This window comes from Berghia stephanieae, chromosome 5, assembly GCF_034508935.2.
Source record: "Berghia stephanieae isolate SIO BIC M18660-M18661 chromosome 5, UCSD_Bste_1.3, whole genome shotgun sequence".
Classification (NCBI taxonomy): domain Eukaryota; kingdom Metazoa; phylum Mollusca; class Gastropoda; order Nudibranchia; family Aeolidiidae; genus Berghia; species Berghia stephanieae.
The window spans coordinates 83116586-83129085 of NC_088364.1; the positions used below are offsets into that span (position 1 = coordinate 83116586).

The 12500-nt window shown below is 39.0% G+C and overlaps 1 protein-coding gene across 1 annotated transcript in view; it reads left to right on the plus strand.

Moving 5' to 3' along the window:
- The window catches only part of LOC144973743 (uncharacterized), a 23631-nt gene that overhangs the window by 7719 nt on the left and 3412 nt on the right, over window positions 1-12500 (plus strand). The window contains exons 7-12 of the mRNA XM_078916578.1: window positions 1292-1384; window positions 2083-2193; window positions 3456-3599; window positions 8242-8323; window positions 8728-8831; window positions 11229-12500. The exon at window positions 11229-12500 is cut by the window's right edge and continues 3412 nt beyond it. Coding sequence (XP_078772704.1) covers window positions 1292-1384; window positions 2083-2193; window positions 3456-3599; window positions 8242-8323; window positions 8728-8831; window positions 11229-12500 — 1806 coding nt within the window. The remainder of the gene's footprint in view (window positions 1-1291; window positions 1385-2082; window positions 2194-3455; window positions 3600-8241; window positions 8324-8727; window positions 8832-11228) is intronic.

The following is a 12500-nucleotide window of genomic DNA, read 5'->3' on the forward strand; positions in this document are numbered from 1 at the left end:
GGCAATTAACAGCATTGTCTTTGTCCGAAAAACAATTGTAATATCGCCTAACAAGCGCCATGTCTCGTTCTACTTGTTACGTGTTGCTGGGGGCCCCTTGTAAAGCGCTTTGAGCAGGCTTAGTGGATATTGCGCTATATAAAAGCTCAAGTTAAGTTAAAATTCGATCTTAAATACCACGACCAATCCGGCACAGTACCGTTTTGAATCGATCAGTCACATTGCTGTCATTTGGCAACAACAAAAAAAGGAAAAAACGTATAAACATTAAGAAAAACCAAAACAGCCAAAACAAAACACTCACAAGTCGGTGATTCAACGAGACGACATTTTGTCTTTTGAGAACAGCCGGGCGATATGAAGCGGTGTGAGCATGGACATTTCTGGTCCCGACGTTGTAACCTTGGGAAAGGTATTTAATACACCTTACCCCGATCGATTGGTGTGAATGAGTACCTGACTATAAACAATTATGGATATTGTAAGACTGTTTGTACAAAAAAGGACGTCAAACAGGAAACTGATACTGTATGAAATGGAAATGTGGATCTGTATGACATGCTGGGGGAATCAGTAAAGATTTACAATGCACACATTTATTTCTTCTTTCAGCTTATCCCGCATTTTACAGGGTTTCCGTAATGAATGTCACATCTCCACGCATCTCCGTTCAGAGCATCCTCTTCCTCCAGGCCCAGTTATTTTCCATAATGAAATGCAATGCACACCGAGCCTGGTCATTAAAAAAAAAAAAAAACAACCTTTAACATGAATATTTGATTCCAAAGACCCACTTGTATAAACTCTCCAACCACAGAATCCTTATAGAAGTCATTTTGATCCATGGAAACTATATTTAGGGTGCAGCGTTGCTCAGCGGTACGGTCTTTGCTTGGTACCCGAAAGGTACCGAGTTCGATCACCCGCCACTGCACTGTGTGACCTTGAGCAAGTCACCTCGCCCTAGATCAATGTGCGGCGCAGCACTGCGGCTGACGCCTGGGGTTATTCCAGTCTTCCCTTGGATTAGACTCTCGAAACAAATTTCCCTTATGGTATGAATAAAGGGATTTTTACTTTTATTAATTTTTATATTTATTCTACTCAATAAAACATTAAACAAATACAGCCCAGGTTTTGTGCTTCTGACTAGACGTTCAATTCCTAATATTAACATAACATTATTCTTACATCACATCGTATCGGGACAGTCAATCACAATTAGCACAACGAGTTCCTGTCCGACACAAGCGACCTGTGTACATTGACCATCGTTTTGTTGACATTTCAGACCACCCCAGTCCTAACGGTCATACATTCCGAAAGAGACCACCAGCCCAACAGCGCACCAGTTAAATACGAGAATCTACCCGTGCCAGGATTGGTAAGAATGAGAACTACACTTTCACACACCTAGACACACTCACATATAAACACACACTTCTATATACATATATAAATATACAACATAAATTATATTCGACCGAAGAGATGGAAAACCGTCGAAACGATCGTCTCGACAGAATGATTTGAGTGTTCGGATTTATTTTATATGCTCTAATCTACCTACAAGAACCCGCCAACACTCAAATAGTTATATATATATATATATATATATATATATATATATATATATATATATATATCCACCTTTCTCTTTCTCTCTTTATCTATTTCTCTCTCTCTCTCTCTCTCTCTCTCTCTATCTGTGTGTGTGTGAGAGAGAGAGAGAGGGGGGAGAGAGAGAGAGAGGGAGAGTGAGAGGGAAAGAGAGGGGGGGAGAGAGGGAGGGAGAGAGAGAGAGAGAGAGAGAGAGAGAGAGAGAGAAAGGAGAGAGGAGAGAGAAGTTAGATAATATTCATGAATTGGCCTTAGCGGAAATTTCTTAGAACTATTTCATATGTTCGAACTTTTAGACGTTAAAACTTTATCAAATGATTGGCATTTAGAATAACCCAAAGACCAACTGACTCTGAAATAATTATTGCTGTTATAATCTTGATTCTTATAATTGTTCAGTGTTTTACAACAAAACGTATAGCTTTAAAGTGTGCTAGTTGTCTTCTTGTCTCTACAACACAGAATGTTTCGTCAGTCTATCTGAAGTTGGATATTGAGACTGGTGACGTCATTCTACGGAAACCGTTGGACTATGAAAGAGGTCCCAGAGTCTTGTGGTTTATGTTCCTAAAGGTAAGAAACGTTTTCAAGACTTGTGACACATGGACTCTGAATTCATCCTTTATTTGTGACGTCTAGTTTTTAGCAGGATTTTACATCACTATTTAAGTTTTTGGTGGTGAAAATGTCAGGAAGATGCTATAAACCGTTACATGAATACAGTCGTGCTTTTTGTAAAATGGGAGAAATTTGACCCAAACGATTTTTTTTGACGCAAAAACTGGAAGAAAAATAAAAATACGTCTGATTCAGTTTTACACAAAATGTATTGGAACACACAAGAAGTGGAATTCATACCGTTTGAAGCTGAACCTCCGAATGTCAATGTTTGGTGTGCTTTGACCTTTGATCGTGTGATTGGATCATTTTTATTCAATGAAAACTGCGTAACTGCCGTATCATACTTAGAAATGCTGGAATCTTTTTGCATAGCCCATACAGTTACTATTACAAAAAGTCGTTTTCCAGCAAGATTGAGCATTGCCTGTTTGGGGACTGAATATGAGAGCCTGCTTAGATAAAAACGTTCCTTGGCAAATGGATTGGAAATTGGAAAGGGTGGACCCCTCAATTGACCACCGACCCTGGTCACCTGATATGATGACCCCTTTTGATTCTTTCTCTGGGTCACGTTAAAGACAGAGTTTATACCAGCCGAATAAAAGACTGGAACCATCTGGAATCCAAATAAGGGAAGTTACTCCTCAAATGCTACAGAACCATTATCTACAAAACACATGGAGAGAGTTGGAGAATCGTTTAGATACGTGGAGAGAGAATGGAAGGTCATATGCAGAGGTTTTAGGTTTAAACGTTATAAAGCCCTGTCTTGTGTGTTAAATAAATTTCATGTAAAACTGAATCAGACGTATTTTTATTTTCCTTCCAATTTTTGCGTCAATTCTTTATCAGATAGAAATAAAATCACCCTGTATTATTATGCTATGCTTGCTATCTTAAGAATGCAGAGCTGGTCGCCCTCAATGTATTTTAACTAGATTATATATTTCTTTAAAAGAATTATTTTTTTTTAATACAAGAAAACCAAACATCCCAAAAAGTCATCCTTCCTTGTGTTAACTTGTCTGAGGTTCGATCCCCAGTCTGGACGACTGATTTTGATTTTTTGGGATGGTTTTTATTTCTTATATTTTCCTTTCTTGCTTTGTCTGGCACTGTAGTTCATACACACGTTTCATTTCTGTATCTTACGCCCGTGCCGGCTACCTATCTTCTCATTTTGATATTAACAACCAATGGAAATTTGTTTTCAGGAGGCCAAAGAGTCCCAACTACGATACCTACGCATTGAAGTTGGAAACATGAACGACAACGCCCCTGAATTCTACCTCAATGACGAATGCAGGGACGTGTCTAGATGTCTTGTTGACGGATACTCCTACACACTGGATAAAATGGTAAGATTCTTTACAATATGAGGTGAAGGTCATATCTCCTTTGACAGCTGCTAGGGAGCCATACAACCAATGTATTTTTATTATGAATCTGGCATGCCACAGGCAATTGATTAACCAGTAGATTTTGGACCAATCAAAACATTGTATTTGTGACACACCTTCACACGTGCTCGGTGAACAATAAAGTGAAACAATAACAAAGACCTGAGTGACGTCATCTTCGAACTATCTATTGACCAAACAGCGGTAGAACAGTGGGTATTTTGCTTGGACGCATACCATCGATAGTAAAACCTGTGTAGTTTGCTATGTTTACCAATCATTGCCATTGTTTACATTATGACGATGTCCGAGAGGCGTGGTTATCTAGATATCTATAGTAGCGCTGATGACAGATCTGGATGGAGGGCCCTTACAGCAAAGTCATCTCTCGTGTCTGCTCTACGACCGCCTCGGTCTGGAGGATGAGGTGAGGTGAGGTGAGGCGAGGTGAGGTGAGGTGAGGCGAGGTGAGGTGCGGTGAGGCGAGGTGAGGTGAGGTGAGGTGAGGTGAGGTGCGGTGAGGCGAGGTGAGGTGAGGTGGGGTGAGGTGAGGTCAGGTGAGGTGAGGTGAGGTGATGTGAGGTGAGGTGAGGTGAGGTGAGGTGAGGCGAGGCGAGGTGAGGTGTGGAAGAGGCATGCCATAGGCTGAGCGTAATACCTCTATGACCATAAGGCAATCAAAATGGAGATTCTATCATTTTAGGAGCTGATTGGACATGTCAAATTCTTGCAGTTTAGGCGAATATTAACCATTTAACGACAGTACTCTAGAAAGACTTATTTAAAGATTTGACCGGAAAACTAGACCTTCAAATGTCGATCGATTGGAAAAACTCTCAAACCTGAGACCTCGCAAAAAGAGGAAAACAATTAACCTGCCTCGACTTGGAATCAAACGTTAGACCTCCTAATTACAGCAGCAATCAGAGCATCAGAGGTTCATTCCTCAGTCGAGGCATGCTGATTTTTTTTTTGATTTTTTTCTTGCCAAATTTTGAAATTCGTGTCTTTCTAGAGTACAACAGTTGACTGGTTAATGACTACATTAAATTGAAAGTTTATTCGCACTTGACACAAGGGTTAAGCTGTCATTTAGCACGCACCCACGATTTTGAAATCGCCTTGAGCACGTTCAGTGGATATTGCGTTATATAAAATCTCAATTTCTTTTTTTTATCTTGTAGGGATACTTAAAAGATTTCACGGTGCATGGAATCGGAACAATCACCAATTTATCACATTTGAAAAGGGAGGCTTCAAATAAATTTCAGAGAGTCCACGTGGACCGATGTCAAAATGTAATAAAAAGTTTAGTAGGCAGATTACAAAATGTGCCTTGAGAGAAAAGGAAAGGATTTAGAATATGTGCTCTAAAATCTACAGTTATTGTTATATGTTCAAGTAGATTTCACATAATAAATCCAAATTGATGCTCTTTTCAGTAATATCCATTTCGTTTTTATATCTTGTACCATTTTCTGAAAGTTGATTATTTTAGGTTTCCATTTTTCTGGGTCACCTGAAAGTTGTGCGATGTGAGCATTTATCAAAAGTGGATTTGTTATTCTCTCGTACTCGTCATCATTTAGTGTCTAAAGAGATCGGAATGTGTTCGGATTGTTAGTTTCTAAAATAAGAAATGCTTGAAATCTGGATCATCTCAGAAATGTAAATCTATGGAAAGGTGTTTTGTTACAGTGCCAGACAAAGCAGATAGAAAAATACAAGGGGAAAAAAAGAAAGAACTACCAAAATAATATCAGCCTTTCTCGACTTGGAATCAAACCTGAGACCTCCTACTTTCTGCTGTAATCAGGAGGTCGATCCTCAGTCGAGGCAGGCTGTTTTTAAGATGATTTTTCCCTTGCATTTTCTTTCTGCTTTGCTGTTTTCCTTGTGTGACGTTGTTTGTTTTATAGACGCCATTTCAGATTTTTATCTAATACCACGAGCTGCCTGCTGTCTTTGTGTGACGTTGTTTGTTTTATAGACGCCATTTCAGGTTTGTATCTAACACCACGAGCTGCCTGTTGTCTTTGTGTGACGTTGTTTGTTTTATAGACGCCATTTCAGATTTGTATCTAACACCACGAGCTACCTGCTGTCTTTGTGTGACGTTGTTTGTTTTATAGACGCCATTTCAGATTTGTATCTAACACCACGAGCTGCCTGTTTTCCTTGTGTGACGTTGTTTGTTTTATAGACGCCATTTCAGATTTGTATCTAACACCACGAGCTGCCTGTTGTCTTTGTGTGACGTTGTTTGTTTTATAGACGCCATTTCAGATTTGTATCTAACACCACGAGCTACCTGCTGTCTTTGTGTGACGTTGTTTGTTTTATAGACGCCATTTCAGATTTGTATCTAACACCACGAGCTGCCTGCTGTCTTTGTGTGAGGTTGTTTGTTTTATAGACGCCATTTCAGATTTGTATCTAACACCACGAGCTGCCTGCTGTCTTTGTGTGACGTTGTTTGTTTTATAGACGCCATTTCAGATTTGTATCTAACACCACTAGCTACCTGCTGTCTTTGTGTGACGTTGTTTGTTTTATAGACGCCATTTCAGATTTGTATCTAACACCACTAGCTACCTGCTGTCTTTGTGTGACGTTGTTTGTTTTATAGACGCCATTTCAGATTTGTATCTAACACCACGAGCTGCCTGCTGTCTTTGTGTGAGGTTGTTTGTTTTATAGACGCCATTTCAGATTTGTATCTAACACCACGAGCTGCCTGTTGTCTTTGTGTGACGTTGTTTGTTTTATAGATGACATTTCAGATTTGTATCTAAAACCACGAGCTACCTGTTGTCTTTGTGTGACGTTGTTTGTTTTATAGACGCCATTTCAGATTTGTATTTAACACCACGAGCTACCTGTTGTCTTTGTGTGACGTTGTTTGTTTTATAGATGACATTTCAGATTTGTATCTAAAACCACGAGCTACCTGTTGTCTTTGTGTGACGTTGTTTGTTTTATAGACGCCATTTCAGATTTGTATTTAACACCACGAGCTAACTGTTGTCTTTGTGTGACGTTGTTTGTTTTATAAACGCCATTTCAGATTTGTATCTAAAACCACGAGCTACCTGTTGTCTTTGTGTGACGTTGTTTGTTTTATAGACGCCATTTCAGATTTGTATTTAACACCACGAGCTACCTGTTGTCTTTGTGTGACGTTGTTTGTTTTATAAACGCCATTTCAGATTTGTATCTAACACCACGAGTTGCCTGCTTTCTTTGTGTAACGTTGTTTGTTTTATAGACGCCATTTCAGATTTGTATCTAAAACCACGAGCTACCTGCTGTCTTTGTGTGACGTTGTTTGTTTTATAGACGCCATTTCAGATTTGTATCTAAAACCACGAGCTGCCTGTTGTCTTTGTGTGACGTTGTTTGTTTTATAGACGCCATTTCAGATTTGTATCTAAAACCACGAGCTACCTGTTGTCTTTGTGTGACGTTGTTTGTTTTATAGACGCCATTTCAGATTTGTATCTAACACCACGAGCTGCCTGTTGTCTTTGTGTGACGTTGTTTGTTTTATAGACGCCATTTCAGATTTGTATCTAAAACCACGAGCTACCTGTTGTCTTTGTGTGACGTTGTTTGTTTTATAGACGCCATTTCAGATTTGTATCTAACACCACGAGCTGCCTGTTGTCTTTGTGTGACGTTGTTTGTTTTATAGACGCCATTTCAGATTTGTATCTAAAACCACGAGCTACCTGTTGTCTTTGTGTGACGTTGTTTGTTTTATAGACGCCATTTCAGATTTGTATTTAACACCACGAGCTACCTGTTGTCTTTGTGTGACGTTGTTTGTTTTATAGACGCCATTTCAGATTTGTATCTAAAACCACGAGCTACCTGCTGTCTTTGTGTGACGTTGTTTGTTTTATAGACGCCATTTCAGATTTGTATCTAAAACCACGAGCTACCTGCTGTCTTTGTGTGACGTTGTTTGTTTTATAGACGCCATTTCAGATTTGTATCTAAAACCACGAGCTACCTGTTGTCTTTGTGTGACGTTGTTTGTTTTATAGACGCCATTTCAGATTTGTATCTAAAACCACGAGCTACCTGCTGTCTTTGTGTGACGTTGTTTGTTTTATAGACGCCATTTCAGATTTGTATCTAAAACCACGAGCTACCTGCTGTCTTTGTGTGACGTTGTTTGTTTTATAGACGCCATTTCAGATTTGTATCTAAAACCACGAGCTACCTGCTGTCTTTGTGTGACGTTGTTTGTTTTATAGACGCCATTTCAGATTTGTATCTAAAACCACGAGCTACCTGCTGTCTTTGTGTGACGTTGTATGTTTTATAGACGCCATTTCAGATTTGTATCTAACACCAAGAGCTGCCTGCTGTCTTTTTGTGAGGTTGTATGTTTTATAGACGCCATTTCAGATTTGTATCTAAAACCACGAGCTGCCTGCTGCCTCATTTGGCACTTTAGAACTAAAACACGAAAACTAAATCTGTCCAAAATAAGACCACACATAGAGATCTGTGGTTGTGAATGGTGGCATATAATAATAGACGTATCTAGCTCTCTGTGTCAATCTCAATTCTTTGATTGTTCTTGTTCTAGGATCGGTTACTTGGAGACAACGAGAGTCGTATTCATGCAATTGATCAAGATGGGGATCCAGTAGCCTACAGTATTGTCAAAGGTTTGACCCTCCACCACCCCCCCTCTCTCTCTCCCTCTCTCTCTCTCTCTCTCTCTCCCTCTCTCTCTCTCTCTCATTCTCTCTCTCTCTCTCTCTCTCTCTCTCTCTTTCTTTCTCTTTCTCATAACCCGCCTTTGCCATCTACCCACCCTTCCTACCTCTAGAGTTTGTATATGTGTGTGTACGTGTTTGTGTGTTTGTTTATTTCGTGTGTGTGTGTGTGTGCGTTTGTTTATTTCGTGTGTGTGTGTGTGTGTGTGTGTGTGTGTTTGTCAATGGCGTGTAATTCATGTCTAATATTGTTGATCTCATTGTTTCCCTATTCTCATCTATCTTATGTCATTGACGGACACCATGCATGAGATGCACAATCATTAATGTTTTGTCTCTATACCTTCATTCAGCAACGCCTCAGCAGAATTTCATCACGATCAACAAGCGGACCGGGGAGTTATCAGCCACGAGACCCAAGTCAGGCGTTACGTCACAATACAACCTGGAAGTCAAGGTACGGTACGGCGGAGTCTTCATTTATAACCAGTTACCTGTCGTACTCTGGGAAGACGACATGGATTTAAAAGTGTGGCTAGAGAACTCGTCCTTCAAGTATCCAACAAGTCAAATGACCCTCTTCTTGGCAAACACTCTCAAACCTGGGACCTCGCCAGTTTTAAGAGTTTTTACCAAGATGAGGGTCAATGAAATCGATGGATATTTGAAGGACGAGTTTTCTGGACAAATTTTTAAATACATGTCTTCCCAGAGTACATCAGGTATCTGGTCAAGGACGTGGAATGTGTGTACTTGTTGACGAGTTAAATAAACCCAGTTATTGACGTCATGGACCAACAACACACAATAGTTTTCTCTATATCAAAGATAAGCCAATCATTTGCGTTCAGTTATAGATCTGTAGGTTTATAGAACCTTGGCAGGAACGATGCCGGTTATTCTGACAAGTCATCTACAGTGGTCGACTCTCAGATGATTTTAATAATAATAATAATAATAATAATAATAATAATAATAATAATAATAATAATAATAATAATGATGATGATGATGATGATGATGATGATGATGATGATGATGATGATGATGATAATGATGATGATGATAATAATAATAATAATAATAATAATAATAATAGATATAATAATAATGATAATAATAATAATAATAATAATAATAATAATAATAATAATAATAATAATAATAATAATAATAATAATAATAATAATAATAATAATAATAATAATAATAATAATAATAATAATAATAATAATAATAATAATGATAATAATAATAATAATAATAATATTAATAATAACAATAATAATACTTTATTGCATCCCAAAAAGGAATTTTTTTTTGTACAGACGTGTTATAATTTACACAATAAGATAAAAAGATAATGGAAATATGATGTATATATAAACAAGGAGCAGTTCCACAACCAGAGCCGCGCTTTATATGAATAATTTCAACACAGTAAAATAGTGAAAATTGTCATTATAAATAGAAATTTGAAAAGATTGATATTGCCTTAGGAGTTCGACAAGACTTTTTGCTGTCCCCACTTCTCTTTCTTGTGGTATTGGACTCGGTGACAAAGACAGAATATGGCAATTCCAGCATTGGCATTCAATGATAATTCTCAAATAGACTTGAAGACCTCGAATCTTCTGATGACGTAGTCCTTCTCTCACGCCGCCTACAGGACATGCAGAACTACGTCACGGCCCTGTGAGTTGGTCTCAAGATTGGCGGCAAAATCAGTCAGGTGGAACTGATGAAATCATCATTGCAAGAATCAAGAAAAGCGCGTCAATATTGAAACCAATATGGAAAGTTTCCAGCATGTCCACAAACACCAAACATAGAATCTTTAACACTAATTGTAAAGCAGCCCTGCTCTACGTGTCGGAGACTTGGCGAACAACCATGACCACATCGGCCAAAATACAAATCGCTGTCTTCGGCAAATCGTCAAGTTAAAATGGTTTGTCAAGGTGGCAAACATTGTCCTTTGGACATGAACAAACCAAGTGCAAATGGATGTCCAGGTCAGACGCAGAAAGTGGCGATGGGTTGGCCATACCCTGCGGAAAGAGCCCTGTAATATAGCCAAACAGGCTCTAGAATGGAATCCGCAGGGCAAGAGGAAAAGTATTAATCCAAAACAGACCTGGGGGAGGAGCTTTCCCCAAGATTTGTGAGTCTCCAGTCTCACCTGGAGTGAGGCTAAGATCTGTGACAAGGACAAAGAAGATGGAAGAGTTCTGTTGAGCTTTTGCTTCTCCAGGAAACAAGAGGCATAAGTCAAAAGTAAGTCAGGTATATAGAGGAGGGCCAAGCTAGATTAATAGAAGACAACCAGTAACAACGTTTTTCTGTATGTGTGTATTCATTGTTTATATGTGTATATTATATTTTTTGTGTATGCATGCATTGATGTACTTATGGTTTTATACCATTTGGACATCGTTAAAAATCTTAATCACTTTCACGATAACAACATCGAAAAGTAATCCAGCTACATGGTTTCACAATAATTAAAAATTGCTTTTATCCAACGCAATGTCTACTTGACTTGCTCACAGCGCACAACAAAGGGTCCCACGTCACAAGCCAACATCATTCATGGGACAAAACCAAAACAATCAGTCGATGCTATTGTGCGCATGTTTTGTGATGCTTCTAGATAGAATTAATTATAGCTAGCCAGAAATAATGAAGCCAGCACTTTTGCGTGTAATATTTAGGGGAAAACTCTTTGCTGTCGTTATTGAAGCACCGGATTGAGAAGTTATCACATTGCTTAACTACAAATAAATCGTTTCTTATGTCAACTTGAATAGACTCCCTCTCTGTATCTAATTGGTATTTTTGTCTTTTATTTCAGGCCAGTGACGGATTTCATGAGACGTTTGTGAAGGTCGCCATTGCTGTTGTAGAGATAAAGCCGTTAGATCTGTTTTTGAAAGATTTTGTAATTTTACGTCCAAACGATTATGCCCAAAAAGAGACTGCGAAACTGGCAGTGACAACTGTGCCAGCGCCAGGCAGTACTGATCAGTTGCCAACATCCACCACAGAGATAAAACCGTTAGGCATGTTTATGAAAGATTTTGTATATAATATACAGCATACTCCTGATTTTGCCAAAAGGGAGACCGTGAAACCGGAAACGACACCTCTGCCCGTGCCAGGCAGTCCTGATCAGCTGACACCATCCAACTCCACAGAGATAGACCCGTTAGACATGCTTACAAAAGATTTTGCATTTACTCTGCATACTACTGCAGATTATTCCCAAAAGGAAACCGCGAAACCGGAAGTGACAACTTTGCCCGCGCCAGATAGTGCTGGTCAGTTGACAACTTCCAATACTAACTCCAAAGAGCCAAGGAAAGCACTAGTTCCTAAAGAATATGACGACTATTTGAATAATTCAATTCAGGAGCGAGTAAATTCTCCAAACACTTCCAGTAATGAAATCTTCGAGAAAATGAATAGAAAGGACCCAAAACATGGTGCATTCAACAATTACGATTTTGCATTTTTGCAGCATACGTCTGATTATATCAATAAGGAAATCGCGAAACCGGAAGTGACGCATCTGCCAGAGTCAGATAATGCTGATCAGTTGACAATTTCCAATACAAACTACACAGAGATTAAACCGTTCGAAATGTTAACGAAAGATTTTGCATTTTTAGAGCATACAGTTGATTATGCTGAAAAAGAGACCGCGAAACCGGAAGTGACACATCTGCCCGCGCCAGATAGTGCTGATCTGTTGACAACATCCAATACTAACCCCAAAGAGCCAAGAAAAGCATTAGTTCCTAAAGACTATGACGGCAATTTGAAGAATTCAGTACCGGAGCTAGGGAATCCTACGAGCACTTCTAGTAATGAGGTCTTCGGGGAAATTAATGGAAAGGACCCAAAAGATGATGCATTTAACACAAGTGATTTTGTATTTTTAGGACAAACAGTTGATTATGCCAACAAGGAGACCGCGAAACCGGAAGTGACACCTTTGCCCGCGTCAGGTAGTGCTGATCTGTTGACAACTTCCAATACCAACTCCAAAGAGCCACGGAAGGCACTTGTTCCTAAAGGATATGGCGGCTATTTGAAGAATTCAATTCAGGAACGAGTAAATCCT